This window comes from Scatophagus argus, chromosome 9 (genome assembly GCF_020382885.2).
Source record: "Scatophagus argus isolate fScaArg1 chromosome 9, fScaArg1.pri, whole genome shotgun sequence".
NCBI lineage: Eukaryota > Metazoa > Chordata > Actinopteri > Scatophagidae > Scatophagus > Scatophagus argus.
Window position 1 is genome coordinate 2,185,195 of NC_058501.1, and position 20,077 is coordinate 2,205,271.

The 20,077-nt window shown below is 41.8% G+C and overlaps 1 protein-coding gene across 1 annotated transcript in view; it reads left to right on the plus strand.

Moving 5' to 3' along the window:
* Positions 1 to 20,077, plus strand: part of ascc3 (activating signal cointegrator 1 complex subunit 3) — a 136,195-nt gene that overhangs the window by 87,178 nt on the left and 28,940 nt on the right. The window contains exons 16-30 of the mRNA XM_046400567.1: positions 891 to 1,115; positions 1,593 to 1,712; positions 1,991 to 2,155; positions 3,039 to 3,125; positions 3,335 to 3,511; positions 6,805 to 7,030; positions 7,678 to 7,832; positions 10,454 to 10,552; positions 10,695 to 10,863; positions 14,382 to 14,602; positions 15,353 to 15,438; positions 15,631 to 15,797; positions 16,708 to 16,853; positions 18,754 to 18,874; positions 19,907 to 20,049. Coding sequence (XP_046256523.1) covers positions 891 to 1,115; positions 1,593 to 1,712; positions 1,991 to 2,155; positions 3,039 to 3,125; positions 3,335 to 3,511; positions 6,805 to 7,030; positions 7,678 to 7,832; positions 10,454 to 10,552; positions 10,695 to 10,863; positions 14,382 to 14,602; positions 15,353 to 15,438; positions 15,631 to 15,797; positions 16,708 to 16,853; positions 18,754 to 18,874; positions 19,907 to 20,049 — 2,307 coding nt within the window. The remainder of the gene's footprint in view (positions 1 to 890; positions 1,116 to 1,592; positions 1,713 to 1,990; positions 2,156 to 3,038; positions 3,126 to 3,334; positions 3,512 to 6,804; positions 7,031 to 7,677; positions 7,833 to 10,453; positions 10,553 to 10,694; positions 10,864 to 14,381; positions 14,603 to 15,352; positions 15,439 to 15,630; positions 15,798 to 16,707; positions 16,854 to 18,753; positions 18,875 to 19,906; positions 20,050 to 20,077) is intronic.

The window sequence follows — 20,077 nt, forward strand, 5'->3', positions numbered from 1 at the left end:
TGTTTTGCTTCCTTTATATCTTAAGTGCTTGTATGAACTGTTAACAAGGCTGGATTACGCGCCAGAGAAAGTAAACAACTGCCCTTAGCTCCCAAACTTTCAAGGACTCCAAAGTCTCCAGTTCTTTTCTGGTAATTCAATTAACTGCAGGTTTGTTTGGTTCTATAAACCACAGAAGCAAAATGAATAGTTGAATAGTTAAACAACAGTTTGCAACTTCTGTGTTGAGAGGTCTCTTAAACAAAAGAATGAAAACATAAGATTTAGTTTGATGACAGATTGAAGTAGCTCAGGTTCATGGGAGTTATGAATACCTCCTTGCACCTAGAAATACCTCAACAATTATCTGTAGTAAGGACTCATAGTAAGTGGATAAAGGTTGTCATAATGCATTATAAGCCCCATCAGTCAACCTCTGGTTTATAACTGGTCAAACGCACCCTTAAGACACTTGAATTTGTGACTCATTGTAAGTCACACCCACAGTGACATATTGGTAGAGTGCATCAGAAGTCATTATGTGTCTTTATGAGTGTAGTCATAAAGCATTATGATACATTATGATTCATTGAATGCCCCCACAAAAGACACTATAGGTGTGCTTTTCATAGATTGACTTTTAAAAGCTGTTTAAACTTTACTCACATCAAATATGATCAAGACCATGGAAGAAATGATACTTCACTAACCATCACATTAAATCAGAATTAACTATACTGGCGGTTTTTAACTTACATAGCGTTACAGTCACGAGTTATTTAGTCATTCATGGCAAATTTTAAATGATCGCCTTTTTACTCATACTGCTGGAAATTTTCAAAGAAAATGTGCTTCCTGGTCATATGTTTCTGATCCTCTGAAGCCTCCTTTATCTCTTGTGTCTACAACAGGGTACTCAGATCTATGATGCCAAGCGCGGTGCCCTGGTGGATCTGGGCATCTTGGACGTCATGCAAATTTTTGGGCGTGCAGGTCGTCCCCAGTTTGACAAGTACGGCGAGGGCACCATCATCACCACCCATGACAAGCTTAGCCACTACCTGACCCTGCTCACGCAGCAGAACCCCATCGAGAGCCAGTTCCAGGCCAGCCTGGCCGACAACCTCAACGCCGAGGTTAGTCTCCCAAAACCTGGATCTGGATAACACTGGTGCTCATGTTTTCTTTACTCTTCCAATTCTGAATGGAGAATTGCTGCATCAGGAACAGTCAAAACTATCAACCCCGACGGTTTTAACTAATGCAAGTTTCAGCAAGTGTTGTCATTCTGTGTAAAGCTGGGAGGGAGCTTAACTGCATTTGTTTCTGTGTTGATGATAACAAACCTATTGATGAAATTTCCATGCAAGTGATCCATTTCACACGCTGGCTTGGAATGGAGAGCGGATTCATCTCAACCAAATCTTCGCACATGTCTGTTACTTTGTGTGACTGCTGTAGCGTTAAGAGGTGCGACGGTGCTGTTGGAGAGATTAGACTGAAACTAAATGTTGAGACTGCAGTTTCCAGCAGTGTCCACTAGATGGTATCAGAGACCAGAGAAGTCAGTGACTTCATGTGAGGACTTTTTCTTTCTTCTCTCCTGGGTCCAGGTCGCCCTGGGGTCAGTCACCAACGTGGAGGAAGCAGTGAAGTGGCTCAGTTATACTTACCTCTATGTTCGCATGAGGGCCAACCCACTGGCATACGGCATCAACCACAAGGTTTATCAGGTTGGTGATCTTTGAGTCTGATGGGGGAAGAATGTATGTGACAATGACAATAATAAAGGTAACAGTAAGATAAGTGATGAGTATCCAGTTTCAGTATGACATCAATCTAACTTGATTGTGACTGATTTACTTTTGTTCACATGTAAGTATTTTAAAAGCAACAATAGTACAATTCAGCATAAGAAAACGTTAAAACAAGACGTAACGCTAGCTGAACCTTTTGAAATCCCCAGTACTTGGATTAAAAATGAAACATTTACTTACTTGTTTCTTTTCAGATGGATCCGTCCTTGGAGCTGTACAGAAAAGAACTGGTGGTGGACTCGGGCAGAAAGTTGGACAAGGCCAGGATGATCCGCTTCGAGGAGCGGACTGGCTACTTTGCCTCCACTGACCTGGGCAGGACGGCCAGCCACTTCTACATCAGATACAACACCATAGAGGTAGATTTACTTCAGCGTACAGGAATCACATACTACATGAGCTGAGACATCCAGGTGCAGTTCAGTGCTTCTTGTTTCGACATTTTTCTTAGCCTGATTAAAAACCAACTGGAACCAGGGTCTGAACCCAGATATAAAGATGGTAAAAAATGAAGTAAATAGACAACAGTGGAACAGTTAAAATGAATAGAATTAAGAACCAGCTGTATTGACAGCATATATATTTTTACATACACACACTGAATTCATCTTCTGCATTTGACTCATCCTTAGTTGAACACACATGCAACACCCGGCAAATTACATGCAGTGAAACACACACAGGAGCAGTGGGCAGCATCAAGCACCCGGGGAGCATATTGGGGGGTTGAGTGCCTTGCTCAAGGGCACATCAGCCGGCTAATTGGGGGGGGGGATTTTTCCACATTAATCACTCCACCACACCCAAATTTTTCCTGCCCGCTCAGTGGGGGAATCGAACCGGTGACCCTCCGATCACAAGCTGCTTCTCCAACCTCTAGGCCATGACTTTGAGTGCCACAAATGCACCAATAAGCCTCCCTCCACCTAATAAATAATAAATAAATAGAACCTAATAAATAACCTAATAAATAGAATAAAATGCATTTGATGGAAAGACCACAAACACGGTCATTTTGCTGTACCACTCACCCCTGTGCATAATTGAGAATATGTCTTTTATTTTTTTTTAAATCTTATGGTAACAGTACAAATGGTAGAAACTTTGTGATGATTACCTTCTGAAACCGATTCTTCATTCGTCAGTTTTTGTGCATCTTCGCCGTGTTTCGAGAATATCACTGTACCACCACTGTACATGAAACTCCATTAACCTGTATTTCTTTCCCTTCCTTCTGTGAAGACTTTCAATGAAAACTTCAACTCTCAGCGGACGGAAGCTGACATCCTCAGCATTGTGTCCAAGGCAGAGGAGTTTGAACAGCTGAAGGTCAGAGGTCATCATGTATAAACCATAACAAGCAACTCATCATATATCTCTGTCTGTTATTATAGACACATAGTCGCCCACCTGGCAGACTGACTTCTTATCAGGTCTACATTATAGGTCTACCCTTTGTTAGAGTTGAAATGTAGCACAAACAACTCCATCATAATTTGAAAGGAAGAGTGTGTCATGTTGGGGTTGTGTGTTGGCAGGTTCGTGACGAGGAGCTGGAGGAGCTGGATCAGTTGCTGTCTAACTACTGTGAGCTGCCAGCTGCAGGCGGGGTGGAGAACAGCTACGGCAAGATCAACATTCTGCTTCAGACGTACATCAGCCGAGGAGAGCTGGACAGCTTCTCCCTCATCTCAGACCTGTCGTATGTGGCACAGGTGATCGACACACACGCCTTAACCAGTACATCACAAATGTGTATATTTAGATTTTTATATTTTCCAATTAGCAGTTGGAAATTAAGTTGATGCTACACTGGATGTTCTCCATGCTGGCCTGCAGAGCCACATGACAGGCTCTAGGTCCACATCTTAGACAAATGAAATGAGCTGATTGTATGAATTACAGTTTTATGTCGGTTTTTGACTGACTGCATAGATATACTTCGACTTTCGTTAAACTACAATTACACCATGAAAACAAAAGAAGGGCGGCACGGTGGTGCAGTGGTTAGCACTGTCGCCTCATAGCAAGAGGGTTCCAGGTTCGAATCCCGGTCTGGGCCCTTCTATGTGGAGTTTGCATGTTCTCCCTGTGCCTGCGTGGGTTTTCTCCGGGTACTCTGGCTTCCTCCCACAGTACCAAAAAACATGCACATTAGGTTAATTGGCTACTCTAAATTGCCCCTAGGTGTGAGTGTGAGAGTGTGTGGTTGTTTGTCTTTGTGTGTTGGCCCTGCGATTGACTGGCGACCAGTCCAGGGTGTACCCCGCCTCTCGCCCGTAGTCAGCTGGGATAGGCTCCAGCTCCCCCGTGACCCTGACGGATAAGCGGTATAGCAAATGGATGGATGGAAAACAAAAGAACACCCCGAGCAGTCAGAGGATGGATACAAAAATCTCCAAGTCACTTAAGATCCCTTGAAGTTCAGTTAAATCCATCATTAAGAAATGGAAGGAATATGGCGTATTTGCAAATCTGCCTAGAATGGGCTGTCTTCATGAACTGAGTGACCATGCAGGAAGGAGACTAGTGAGGGAGGCCACCAAGACACCGAAATCGGCGCAGGAATGTCTCAAAGACACAACGACAGCCTGCAGGCTCCCCAGATCCCAGTCTGATCGAGAATCTCCGGAATAAGCCGGTTAGGCCTCCCACCTGGAGGCCTAGGACAGGACCCAAAGGATCATTCCTATTGCCAGTGACCACAAAATTCCCCCAGAGGTCCTGTATCCCTTCCCCTGACAGGTCAGGCGTGGCCCCGCAGTATATATTTAGATTTCATTTGAGCTCATTAAGTAACACCGCAAGCGAGCAACACACCTTTATCCTGTTAAAATGGAATGACTTCCTTCTTCTTCTCCCTGCTGCCCTTATTTCTCCATTTCCCAACATCAGCTGACTCCATGAGGCCGAATGCTTGGAATAGTTAATGAGACCGATGTGTGTTTGCTGGATGGTAACTAAAGTGGAGCAGTGAGCAGTATGAGTCCCACACTGTCTTACACACACACACACACACACACACTCTTACTGAGCTTTGGTTATCATGCAGATATACATGATTCTGTAGCTGCTGCACTTGACCGGAGAAGAGCTGAAAAAAACAAAGAGAGCAGAAGTGTACAAGAACCAGCTGCCAACTAAATATGTAGTGTGATCCGACCCTGGATTTTATGAATACAAACATAAACTACACAGGACCAGTCAGTTTAAAATTTCTCTTTTGCAGTAGAATCAGAATTCCTTTATTTATCCCCGAAGGGAAATTCTTTTTTGTACAGACATTGCACTTGCAGTTTTCCCAACCAAGAAAGAAAAGTGAAAGGTATAAAAATAGGATAAATGACAGATAAGTATAGATCTAAAAATACAGGTATTTACATGTGTAAAACCATATATACATTGTATATATAAAAGTATGTGTGTCCGTCACAGTGCAGAGTTAAGCAGGCAGGAATGATTTCCTGTGTCGCTCTGTGGTGCATCGTGGGAGTAAGAGTCTCTGACTGAACGAGCTCCTGTAGCTGATCTGGCATCTGACTTCAGGTTGTTTTAAGAGAAAGTCAAATGTTAGAGATGTGCTGAGGGTGGTCACTGTTTTTTAAAGATCAGACAAAAATGTGCAACAGCAGCTGGCAGTCAAAGAGAAGGTGGATGTACAGTAGCTGTTGGTGCTACAAATGGACGATGTGCTGTCGTAAATGCTGTTGGAATTGGTGCCCTTCAGCAGACTCTTGATCCTTTACTTTCAGGTATTAAAACTACGTAGAACATTTATACTGTATACTGTGTGTGAGATATTAACGATGCGTACCCATAAACAAACAACTGGGTCGCACATCATTGTTATCTTTCCTGTGTGCTTACATATTTAGCTGTAGGATTAAAAACTTTATCCAACAGCTGTCAGACTGGGTCCCAATCGCCAGTAGCCGACACCAGCAGATCTTCTTTGGGAGATTCTGATGTTATCACTTTAGGAAAAAATACAAGCTCTACATTTTTCTTGTCCAAAAAAAAAAAAAAAAATTCAACTGCTGTTCTTACTACTAGAGCCCTGGCGATACTGAATTTTTAAAGCCAAAACCAATATTGATATATGAGGGTTTAAAAAAATCATCAAATCTTCTAATGTGTTTTTTTTATGTAAAGACAAACACTAAATGTAACATAAATATTTTATTGGGATAAATTTGGTTATTAAGGAATTACAAACTGAAGGAAGGAATTCAGTGAGCAGTACATTTTACAGTGTAAAAAAATCAACTCGTCAGTGCCCTCTGGTGGACATGTAACAAACATGTTTTACCTCAGATTTCCTGTACATTTCTGTACCACCAGCCCACACTGGCTACCTATCAAGGCATGAGAAGATGTCCAAATTAGCAGTGTGAATATAAAAATGACTGAATTAGCGCAAATAAGATTGTATGTGAAGTTATTTTTGTGTTCGCAATGGAAACAGCACTAAAGCATTTTTACTATGAAGAACAACTGTTCTCCCAAACCTCATCCAGACCTCTTAGTCTCATCCTGCGTCCAGCCGCAGCAATGGCCACAGTTCAATAATCTAGATTGCGTTCAGACCTCAGCAGACAATCAGATCACATAAACACGTTACCAAATCAATCACAGCCTGACCAGACTTGAACTGTCTATCAGTGATCAACACCGCCACCTGACCTTTCCTCCAGAACCGACATGAGCAATCCATCAGTGCACAGCTGTGGCCAACCTGGATGTCTGAACCAGCCAGATCTCCCCCCCCTTCATCACACATGATTGATTACCAGTATACAGCGTGATGTACCATACAGCTGCTGCAAGTGCTCCACTACAAATGTGTTTCAGTTCTTTTTTTTTTTTTTCCTGTACTGTAAAGATGAAACTATTGCCGTCTTGGGAAATGGGAAATAATGCGTCTACAAACGCAGCAGTGCCTTGTGTAATTGTGGGATTGATGTTGATTCTTGATTTTTTTTTTTCCGCCCCTTGTCAATACTCACAGAATTCCGCCCGGATCGTCAGGGCTTTGTTTGAGATTGCTCTGAGGAAGCGCTGGCCGGCCATGACTTACCGCCTGCTCACGCTTTGTAAGGTGATCGACAAGCGGCTGTGGGGCTTTGCCCATCCTCTCCGCCAGTTCCCCAACCTGAGTCATGTTGTGCTGAACCGCTTGGAGGAGAAGAAGCTCACTGTGGACAAACTGAAGGAAATGAGGAAGGATGAGATCGGTAAAAGCGACTCTTAAGTCTCAGCTTCACTGGTGTTTATATATTCACACTGTTTAAATGATCCTGAAGCACACTTAAAAAACAGACATAAACATGAAATATCAGGCGTACATATGTCTTAAATTCCCAAAAAGTGACTGGAGCTTTTAATTTACATCAAGCGAGGTTTCCAAAGAAGTTTCCTGATGGGCTCATTTCGTTTTGTTGTTAATGCAAACTCAGCTCTCAGCTCCGTCAGAGGGTGTCTTCATATGTACATTTTCGCAGCCTTATCGCATAACAGTCATGTCATGCTGTTTTTGTTTTCTAGCTGCGTTTAAGTATTACTAGTAAACCCAACACTTTATAAACAGATGTTTCAAATTAAAAGGCTCCCATTCAGAGGGCATAGCTCCTCTCTGTCCTGGTAGGCATTTAATGTGAAACAGCTGCAGGAAATGTTGATTTTCATTGAGTGTAATAGTGATCAAAACAGCAGAAAAGTTGGAAGTGACTGGAAGTAATTAGTGAATGATAATAACATTTGTATTCAAAAGAGAAACTGTGAGCAGCAGGGTAGTAGCTGTAGGAGCGTGTGTTGTTCTGTACGCACTCCGTCAGAGTGACTCGTCATTATGGTGCATTAATGACTGGTGTTTTGTTCCCAGGTCACATGTTGCACCACGTTAACGTCGGGTTATCAGTCAAACAGTGCGTCCACCAGATCCCTGCGATCACAATGGAGGCCAGCATCCAGCCAATCACACGCACCGTCCTACGTGTTCGTCTCATCATCACGCCTGACTTTCGCTGGAATGACCAGGTTATAAATACACGACATACACCATACCATTGCTGTTGTCCGTCTTTATATCAGATACAGCTTGAGACAGTAAACCTAAATTGAAAGTTTATAATCTTCAATGTGTTTGTTGGATTTTCCCAAGACATAATTTTTACAGCTTTTTTTTTTTCTCACACACATAACTACACCCTACAGTTCCTGTGAAGACTACATCTACGATTTGTTATGGGAGCATTCGCAGTGTATTATAATGCATTCATAATACTTTATGCTTTTTTTTCATTTGATCAGTTTCTCATTTGGAATCAAAATCTTGACACCCATATTGTATAAACAGAATCTGTGAGCACCCTAAATGAAACTGCTTTTGTATCAGGTGGGTTTAAAATCAAAGTACCCCTCAAGCAGGGAGGTGAGACGGGGTCGAGAGGCTTTGAGTATAGTCAAGTGGGTGCAGCCGCCGTGGAGAGCATTTGCCTTCTGTAGCCTGGCAGTATCTGACGTATCTGTGTTGTGACCTGGCATAAAGAGGCCACAGTAATAGAATGAGCGCTAGTCACAAATTGTCTTATTGTCAGCAACTGTGGGAATCCTTCCAAGCAAAATCTGCCAGGTAGATGACTCAGAAAGGAAGCTGTAGGCAGCTTGGATTCACAGCAGTTACTGTTGTCAAGTAACTAGTCTACAGCCATCTGTCAGCATTGAGATAAATATCATGGACACAGAACACCTGGTTTTGATAATTATTGCAGGAAATTATATAATTATATCAACCTGATTTCAATCCAGCTAGAGCTCTCCTGGAGAAAGCTGATTTCTTGGTAACCAGCTTCCTAATTGGCTTTTTACAAGTGAGCAAAAGGCACAAAGACCTCAGACAGGAAAAGGATTGCTGCAGGAGTGGAATGAAAGGAGAGGATATTACGTCTAATGATGCACCCTCATGTTCAAAGTGATTCCAAGTAAAACTGAAAGTCACTTTCCACAGCCGAGCACTTGACTTTTCGTCAGTGTGACAGCTAAAGGTAAATTTTACAGTTGCCGTGTTTCTAGGCCTGTTTGATTATGGCAAACATCACAATCAAGTACATGATTTTATTTTATATTTTATCATGCGTTTATTGAGCTTTTAAAAAAATATCTTACTAACTTTAAAGATAATTACACAAGACGAAATGAGAGCGTCGTTATGAAACGCCATCATAGTCGTGGTCACGTGATCACGGTGGAGAAAATACGATCAGCTCCTCCCACCTTGTTTTTATAGCCGTGGTATCTCCATCTGTCCTTGAGAGCCAGAGTGCCTCCAGGCCCTCGCCAGTGTGTCCCACCTCAGTGGGCAGACAGGCCAAAGGGGATAACGGGAAGCTTAGTCCAGAGTTTTTCATGGAATCTGAGTGGAATAGGAAGCTCATTGTAGCAGGGCTGAATATGAAGATGAATGTTTATGTCCGATTAGCAATGCATGCTTCAATCATGGGAGAGTGGTAACGGAAGACCGGCTGGCTTAGGCCTGATCCAGCTGCAGAGCCTGGACACATGTACCGACACATGAGCTGTCTCCCTGATGGCACCCAGGAAGCAGACCACACTGACGCACTATGATACACGCTGCCATAACCCCGCAAGCGTTCCAGATGCGCGCTGTCATTCGCCTCAGATTTTATTCCTATCAGGATAGGAAGCAAATGCACACATCACATTTTTAGGGCATAATAAATCATTTTTAGGACAAGGTCACTTTGGCCTTTGAGAAATACAAATTTACTAAAACCAAAGCCAATGGCATAGTGACAATAAGTGATAATTAATTATGAGATCAAATCTACGAATACACTGACAAGAGGTCATGTTATACAAAGAAATATTGGCTTTGGGATGAATACATTTTCATGTTACTTATAAAGTGGAACTAAGAAAGGACAACGAGAACAGGGTTTGCTCAGAACGTCATTGATGACACCAACAGGCACATCATGTTTAGGAATGGAATTTAAAAACAGGGACACAAAGAACAGCCATTTACTGCAGAGCGCTGCCATTAATTACTGATCAGCCGCAGTCAGAAATCAATACAAACACAGATTATTAGACTGTAAACAATTCATCAAACTGTTATCCAACCGCAGTTATTGAATGTCAGACAACCTTATTGCACTTCTGCAGTCAGCTTGCGTTTCTGTGCCTGTGACGAGGCTTTAAAGGATATACATAATAGTATTTGAATGAAACAAATGCTTCCTCTGTATATTATGCCAAAGTCCCTTTAAGACGTGTGACATATTAACAGTCCCCATCGTGTCTACTTTAGAAAGACGAGGTAAAAAGTGTCTCATGTCCATAGTCCTCTCACACACAGAGAAAATAAAGCACCCACAAACCAACCAGTATTCCTGTGCTCAAATATGACCCTGCGTCTGGTTTCCAGTGTGTGTTTCTGATTCTTTGATTAAACACCAGTTTGCTTAAGCAAATATCCTAAAAAAGAGACAGCACGAGGCCTTTGAGGCAAGTTAGGGTCGTTTATCTTCAGTGGTTTCGTTTGTTTGCTTGTTAACCTCCCGTCATGAATTCAACGCCGCCGCTAATGGCTGCTGAAAGGGTGTCCGATTGAAATGTTCTTTCCCTCGATGATTCAGGTCCATGGGTCAGTGGGTGAGCCGTGGTGGTTGTGGGTGGAGGACCCCATCAATGATCACATCTATCACTCAGAGTACTTCCTCCTGCAGAAGAAACAGGTTTGTTTTTTTGTTTTTTTTCTGAGTTGGACTACGGCTGATACGAGCACAATGTTCCTCAAAGAGAACATGACGTCTGATGTGAGATTGTGTTTCCTGTACGTTTATGAGCGTGTGTGTGTCTGTCTGTTCCTCCCTCCAGGTGATAACAGCAGAGCCTCAGCACATAGTGTTCACCATCCCTATCTTTGAGCCCTTGCCTTCCCAGTACTACATCAAGGCAGTGTCTGACCGCTGGCTCGGGGCCGAGGCTGTCTGCATCATTAACTTCCAGAACCTCATCCTACCCGAGAGGCATCCCCCGCACACCGGTACGCACACTTGCACTCAAACACACATTTATGATGCAACAACAGGGACTTGACTTGAATTTGAAATACTTAGCTGGTAAGTCTGTTACAGTACCATCAATTAGGAGTGTGAGTTGCCAGTTCCATCATGGTGATGATATTATACTGATTCTTTGGACACAATATTAGCTGATGTCAAAGTTTTGGTTTGATTCAATTCAGGGGCCTTTGATGAACAGGAGATGATATCATATGTCCATTTAATAGTATAATAAGTTAAATTTTCAATGAGGTAGACAGGGCTGTGAAAGTAGCATCTCAGCGATGTGGTCGGCTACTGACGCGAGACAGTGGACGAGACGGTGGTTTTTCTGACTGAAGGAGGAGATTCACTTGTTTTCATGTCAGTGTGGTGTTTCACTCTTGTGTTACTCACACCATTCTCACATGTGAATTAGCCAGTTCAGCCTGCTCATTGTTGGACGTAGGCCGGTTGCTGTAGTAATGTTCTGTAGCTGTACAGTCACTCCCAAGGGATGTGGGACGGGCTTCTTTGTCTCATGAGAATTTGTTTTACTGCAGTAAATTAGCCATAAATTCTCAGACTAAACTAGCACAGGCATCAAGTAGGATTTCCCAAGGCTGACAGATGAAGCATGTTTTGTGTAGTGAAAAAGAAACAAAAGCTTTTATAAAAATCGAATACTGGCATAAGCGACAAGATACTTTCCCTAAAAAACACCAACTGTAATTTAAGAGTCGGCTCACCACGACAAAATGTCTTAGCTGTTTGGAACCTGCGTGGAGACATCAAAACCCCATCTGGACTGGAGAACAAAAGCATCTAATCCTCCCATACTCCACTCATTCACTCCTCCAGACTGTAAGAAAGGAACCAGCATATTATTTCTGACCACATTTCCCCTCAGAAAGAACAGACACAATTACAGCAGCTATTGGGAAAAACCCTACAGCGCAGAGGAGATCATATCACAGGCGCCGTTTGACCAGCGTTTCCAGTCTTACATTAATAAAACAGACTCTTATAAAAGTCTCAGTTTGCTAGGTTCTATTATACACATGTAACAAAAATAAATCTGATGTTTGACGTTAAATGGAAACGCTGGCAAGTACACCAGGATGCTAACTTCAAAGTACTCAAGTATGAGACATGTGGGCAATTATCGATAACATTAGAGCGGGAGTGTTATCCAGACACTGTGACAGTACAACAAATAGAAAAATTACTCTTTTTCTCTTCTATTTCTGTGGATGAGAGAGAAAATGATTGTGGCTAAGAGAGCTCAGAGCAATGCAGCTTCAGAAAACAGATGCAAATGAAGAAAACATCTTGGTCTGCGGACAAACGCGCTGCAAATACATGCAGCTTATCAAAATAGACGTACATGTTAACTCATTTTCCGACGCCGCTGACAAGTAGCTAACTTTGCTAATAATAAACAGATGTGTATCTGCTCTTGTATGCGCTGCTTGTCGAGCATTTCTGTATGTGGTTGTGTTGCGTTTGCAGCGTGTTTCTCTGTTAGGTAGTTATATATATTTTTATATATATGAAAATATATAAAAGATAAAAAAAATATTTTTAGATAAAAATATGTTTTTGTAAAAGCTAGAAAACCCACTTAAACTAGCCAGTTGACAGACAAGTGTGTGTCACATTCATGTCACAAATGCACTAAAAACCAGGGAACACTTGAAAGCAACATGGAGGCCAGTGACAATCTTGCAGTGGTTACTTTATGTTCTATCTTTTACCTTAAACGCTGGTTGAATGATCTTTGAGCGCTGCTTGAAAGACAGATCTAAAGCTATTTACACACCATCTTCCAGAATTTGAACCTTCTTCATAGAGAGTGTCTATCCAGGTGCCATATTTACATCACAGCCAATCAGAGCTGGAGCTTATGAATACCTGTATTTGACCTGGGAATGAATACAGATTGTACCCTTCACGGCTGAAGACAAAAGCCAGATGTTAGGGGTTGCTAGATTTTCTAACTTTAAAGGCAAGCGTTGTTCTGAACAGTCATTGCTCCATGTGTACTCAACAACTGATCAGATGAAACAAGCTTTTCCATCTCTGTCCTGTTACATTTACCACATCTCTTTACTTCATTCTTGATCAGCCTTCAGTTTTCACTCTAATAAAATACTTTTCTTTGTGTTGACCTTGAAGAAGCGGAATGAGGTCGAGTCATTGATGAACCTTTATTTTGATTTGCTCTTTCTTTGCACAGAGGTGGAATGGCTGGCACTTGAACAACCGTGTGTCATTCTCATGCCTGCATATTCATCATTATGGTTTAATTGCATGCTGTGAAAGTGCAAAATGAATACTCATGCAGGATACAACATTTTCTCATTCACTAATTACTTTCATCTCAGTTGCATGCTGTAGTCCATATGTTTCCTTACTATGGTGTACAGCACTATATCTCAGTGTTTGTGACCTGAACAGTTATGTTTGTCGTTCATTAATCGTAATTTGTATTTGTTAAGTCTTCTTTTTCTTGTGTCTTTTGTTTCTTCTGTTTCTTCTTCTTCTTTCTGCCATGAAACCTGCCTACCGATGCGTGAAACTAAACCAGATCTTTCATATTAGTCCAGTCCTATGCCAAATGTCAGCTGACATTGGGGGCAGATTGACCTGATGGTGGAGCTACAACAAATTTAAGCCTGTGAAAACTAATAGCAAATCAAGCATATGTGTTGTGACTCTGCAATTATCACTAAAATGTAGTCCTAGTTGGGCTTTTGTTCAGAGTCATTGAGCTGGTAAAAATAATGAAGCTCATCACTTTAATGAAACCTATCTCCATGTCCTCCTACATGTTTTGCCCCATCAGATGCGAGATGAAGTGTGGTTTTATTTTATCTCAAAAAATGATTTTTTTGACTAGTTAAAATTCTACCCTCATGGAAGCTATTGCAATAAATGGCAAACAGAGCTTTTGCAGAACATGACAGTTTCTCAGGCACAGTGCAGTCAACATTTGTCAGTTGCTTACACTAGTTTGAAATCTGCCTTTATATGTAGCCGTGGTGACTGCCTAGGTCATAGTGCCATTGTGTGAAGCCATCTGTACTTCCTCTCTTGGCATTTAGCCCAGTAAATCTTGACTTGCTATTGGTGCCCTGGGTTATTCTTAGAGAATTCTACCCATTCATGGCTTGGGATCCCCTGCCCCACATGTTTTAGATGCCCCCCTCTTCCATGAAGCTCTGCAGTAGCCTGATAATGAGCGTTTGAGTCAGGAAAGTTGGTGCAGAAAAGCATCTAAATGCTCTGCAATGTTTAGATGGGTGCACCATCTGATTGCCAGAACATAAAGGTTCCCCAAAGAGCACTACATTGTAAACAGATGATTAAAGTTATTCACTTCACCTGTCAGGGGTTTTAATGTCGTGGCTGATCGGTGTAGATGCTTTGTTCTTTTTTGATGTACCCCACTTTTGCTGCCATAAATGTAGTTTTATTAAAAGAGTCCAGTTTCATCTTCTTCCTCTTTCCCTCTCAGAGTTGCTGGACCTACAGCCGTTGCCGGTGACAGCTCTGGGTAACCGGCAGTATGAGAGCCTGTATAAGTTCACACACTTCAACCCCATCCAGACTCAGATCTTCCACACGCTGTATCACACCGACACGAACGTCCTGCTGGGGGCCCCAACAGGCTCTGGTAAAACCATTGCAGCAGAGATGGCCATGTTCAGGGTCTTCAACAAGTATCCAACCTCTAAGGTTTGTCTAATTTCAATTAATGAAATATCTCCCGACAACCACAAAGTGCATCGTTAAGAGTGAAGGTCCACTTGAGAGGTTGTGCCTCAGGGAGCACCACAGATGATTGTAATCTGTAGTTTATTGTAGGGTTGTAGGTAGGTAGGGTTGTATTGTAGGTCTTTCAGCTCCCCTATCAGAAGAAAACCGCTAACTGCTATCGATGCCTACCTCTGTTTTTTACTATCCGCTTTGCTGCCCTATCAATGTGAATTTCCCCACTGTGGGACGATAAAGGAGATCTTATATTATCTAAGGAAATCAGCCATATGATAGTCAGGTTTCAGCTGATTTTCAGCTGTGTCCATGTCATCCGTATTGTACTTACCCTCATTTTCGGATGTTCTGAATTTCACAAAGTCACGTATGATCTACTGTGTAATCACTGTTTGGAAACACCAATAATTGATTTCATATCTCTTGCTCAGCCATGTTGTGCTGCAGTGAGGACAATCAGACTCTGCTATAGGAAATTTAGCTTAAAAGTTCAAGCTTTCTGTATCAGTTTTTTTTTTTTTTTTTTTTTTTTTATTTCATGGTTATAGTCAATACGCAGTTATCACAACACCCCTAAACCTAAGTAAGATGTTGTAGAAACACAGTCAGACAACATGAAACTGTGATGATATAGCTCAAACGTACATCTGTCCATAAGAAAACCTGCCAGTATGTCTTCACGTGAAATGTTTTAATTTGTCACCGTGTGTTCAGGTGGTGTACATCGCGCCCCTGAAAGCTCTGGTCAGAGAGAGGATTGAGGACTGGAAGATCAGGATTGAAGAGAAACTGGGGAAGAAGTAAGTGAAAACAGAGACACTACACTCACCAAGTAGGTGACACAGTGGCAGAATTGGCGATAACTGCTGATATGCACAGGGTTTTGGCCAGGTGTGGCCATTTATTTAGTAAATTGTAAACTTGGATGACACGTTTAAAAATAATGACAGAAATGAACAAGCTAAAGTGCCTCCTTATTGTTATGTGTGTAGAGTGGTGGAACTGACCGGCGACGTGACTCCAGACATGAGAGCGATAATGCAGGCTGACCTCATCGTAACTACACCAGAGAAGTGGGATGGAGTGAGCAGAAGCTGGCAGAATCGAAGTTATGTTCAGAAAGTAGCCATTCTCATCATCGATGAGATCCACCTGCTGGGTAAGACTCTGTCTGTATGAATGGCTGACATTCTTAAGGCAAAACAATTCAAAAAGTAATAGGAGCAAAGATTATTGACAACCTTTTGACGAATTCAAATCCATTTTTTTTTAATAAGAACTAGACTAGACTCACCTGTTATAAACAGCCGCGGCTTACATGACTTGAATTAACCAATCAGTGGTAGCTTTATTCCCTGTTTCTTGTTTTCACAACGGTAAAGTCAAGGGAACTCTCAGAGAGTATCAGAAGTGTTTTCGTCACCAAGGGCAAAAGAATTCTAAAGGGGGCGAGGCCAGCAAAGATGTTGGCTTAGCCTGCTTTAACAATGCACAAGGTTATTTAAAAGTTTTCTACTGGGGGAACTGTCAAGAAGCCTTGAGGAAAGAGGAATATCGATGTGAAAAGTCATTTAGGGTTGGTGCAAACTCTGGCACAATCAGGAGTGATGCTATGAACCCATACCAGCGATGGGAGACACATAAAAGGCAGAAAAATCTGAGCCCAATAATATAGTTTTAGTATCCTGATAATGACAGAAGCTTAAAGAAACCAACCAACCTCAGACATGGTCTTAAATTATTGTGACGATACTGTGTTGACTAGAACTGTATATAACCTCCATCCTACCTAAGCTCTTTTTAAATGTCTTCTGTTGCTTTGCCTGAACACTTCTGCAGATTGAAACTGAAGACTAGATAGTCTCTTAAAACATTCTTCAGCCTTTTTTCTGAAAAATTGGATTTGGTGTCCAAACAAAGTTTTTCAATCTAAGATGGCAGCTGTGCAGCTCAATGTGTGTGCTTACAAACATGCAAGTGGCTCAGATGCCTGATATCCTTTAATCAAAATTTGAGCATTGCAAAACACTAAAACCTTCTGAGCGGACTGTACCGTTGTCTGTTTTCAGGTGAGGACAGGGGTCCGGTGTTGGAGGTCATTGTGTCCAGGACCAACTTCATCTCCTCTCACACCTCAAAGAGCGTCAGAGTAGTCGGTCTGTCCACAGCTCTGGCCAATGCTCGAGACCTCGCTGACTGGCTGGGAATTGGACAGGTCAGATATCCATCATGGCACCAAAACATACAGCAGTTCTAGCCTTTGTCATTGTATCGCTTTTACCTTTTGACCCCTTACTCTTTGGTCAGATGGAGGGATCGTCTTCATAAGCTCCCTTGTTTCAGCAATAGTCAGAGCGGCTTTGCATGCCAAGAACACTGCTGCAGTGAAGCCAGCCAGAAACCATAGTCTTTGTCTAGCTCAGTGGTTTTTACGGTTCATTTGTTGCCCGTCTTTTCTTATGTGATTGAATGTATAAAATGTATGTAATAACAGCAATTAAGATCAACAGATACTTTTGGCCTGGAGTCTGTGTTGTAGTTCATCTCTATAATCGCCTGCAGTCTGTGTCTCGACCCCATGCTGGAGTTCTGATGATCAGGAATGACTGCAGCCGTGTGGATACTTGAGCTGTCCTGTTGGCTCGAAGCATCCAAATGAATTTTTATACTGAATGCCCATAGTTTGCGCATCTCCACAAAGGGTCATGTAAGCTTTATCAGTTAGCCAAAGTGAAAAAATACATCGAAACAGAGTACTGGTATAGTCTTATATATGTATCATTCTTATGTACCTTATATATATCTTGCTATGTTAACGTCATGCGTTGTGACTGTAAGAGCACTCTTTCTGTTTGCTGTAACCAGCATCTTGTGATTGTAGCTGTCTGTATTCACTCTTTAATATCTTCAGATCTGACTGTTTACCAGTTGAGATCAAAACGGGATAAAGATTTTCATCACGTATTTTGTAGAATGTAGAATTAGTATCTGCAGTCCCCACATGGTAATATTTTTACTTTTGTGTTAAAACAGAATTGCCCTTGGCTCCATTTGAAGGTGTCTTTGTTGCACCGTTAGGGGCTGGCTCAGGGAAACAATTTAAATTCTAAATTACCCAAACCTTTTCTGCATTATAATCTGTAATAAATAAATAAAAGAAATAAAATAAAGTGTCCATATTGGACAACATGTACATCATCACCGATATGGCTGTGATAGGCCTCATGAATTATCAGTCAGGCTCTCTTTCTCTTTCAAGAAGTTATATTTAGGACAGGGCTGGGCAATTAACGCTGACAGATGCAGATACGTGTGTCCACACGTAAATAATAAAAACGGCAGGCTTTTCGAAAAAAGCAACACGGTTTTATTGCATGCACAGCATAAATACATTTGCGTTAATGACTGACCTACCGCGGCCGGACCGGGATGCCCAAAGGGCCGTATGTGGCCCGCGGGCCGTAAAATGCCCAGATCTGATTTAGGATATGAAAAAAAATCAGTCCAACTCTGCTTGTCGGGCTTGTGGGTCTGTTCTGAAAAAGGCTAAGCTTCGAGAAGATTTTATATAAAAGTGCTACCGGTCAATATATCATGAGATTCTGGTAATGTCTGCATGTATATTTATAGTTTTGCATGATCAGAGACATATTTCAGAACACTGTAGCTTGACCTTTGCTCTGCTGCTCGAGCTGTGGAAAGACAGTGTTAACAAACCCAACTGGCTGTCTGCCATCCATAAATCTGACTTGCTGTGTGCTCTTTGGACTGAGCTTCTAGATTTGTGGCTGCCCAATGCAGGCTTTTTTTTTTTTTTTTTTTAAAGATGTGTGTTCATGCAGCAACTTCACCACAATACACACCTAATAATGCGGCACACTCTTCATAACATCCTATAACACACTTAGACTGTGCGCCATGCCACCTTATCACACAGTAAACACAGCGGACACATCAAAGGTTAAGCATAACTCAGCAGAGTCCAGCGGTGACCTGCTGCTCTGTGCCTCAGTGCCTCAGTGACAGCGACAGACAGTTTACATTACAGCCAGATGGGCCTTCATGATGCCAGCTGCTCACATTAAATCTCTTCCCCCCTCCCCTCCTCATAACAGGTGGGTTTGTTTAACTTCCGTCCTTCTGTTCGCCCCGTACCGCTGGAGGTTCACATCCATGGTTTCCCAGGTCAACACTACTGCCCTCGCATGGCCAGCATGAACAAGCCAACCTTCCAAGGTATCTTTCCAGATCCACCTTGTACACATGATTTATACGAGCTTTGTGCACGTTTCTGCATATGTACAGCAGATTTGTCTGTTGCTTTCCATGCAGCTGGATGTAGGAAAAGTTAACGCTGTGCATAGATTATTTCGACATTTTCAGAGTTATTGAATGTTTTCTGTTATGCTTAGTTAATCCTGTGTATTTCAGATAAATTAAGGGAAGCCTGAAATCCTTTGTTACACTTCACACTCCACATGTTGAGATTTTCTGAATTTGAATCCATACAACATCATGATCCTACATGATCCTTTGGCAGCTAAAAAGTGAGAATGCAAGGATATATATTTTAGCATATCCTGTTTTTATTAAGTTCTCATCACATAATAGATAAAGATTTATTTTAACATTTTATCAAGTCTCTAAAAAAATGTCATTTTAAATACTTTTTTACCACAGCAAATTGTACAAATAAATCAATCAAGAAATAAAATGTTATCTGCTTAACAGAGCTGTTTGACCCAAACCACATGACTTCTCATTGGCCTCTGTATATTGCTGATCTACATTACAGCCTTAAAGGACTCCATGTTGTCCACAAATCTGAATCAACTAAAAACACATCTCTGAGTCACAGTGTTGCTCTGGGTGACATGTTCCTACATTACCATGAACGCACAAACTGTAGTTTCTTTTCACTCAGTCCCACTCAGATCCTGCTGCCACAAATACTCACTATAGACCTAAATGTGTACTATTCTGCTGCTGAATATAGTCTAAATGTGATATTTCCTCTTGTTCGCAGTGACTGGCAGGTTTAGGAAATGAAATTTGAAAAAAATTGAAAACTATGCTGTATATTTGTGAGATATCTGTGAAAATTCATGAAGGAAATTTCAATAGGAGCCAATGGGCTTGGGACAGAGTACCACATACAGGGATGGGGAACATTTTCTGAAACAGTTACTGCAGTGGTTGGCTAATTTCCCCAAAATTCATTTCTACCCACTATGTCAAAACTAAGTTGAATCTTTCTTATTTGTACAGCGATACGCAGCCATTCACCAGCCAAGCCAGTGCTGATTTTTGTGTCATCACGACGGCAAACTCGACTGACTGCCTTGGACCTCATTGCCTTCCTGGCTACAGAGGACAACCCCAAACAGTGGCTGCACCAGGACGAGAGAGAGGTAAACTAACAGGATGTGTGCACAGGAG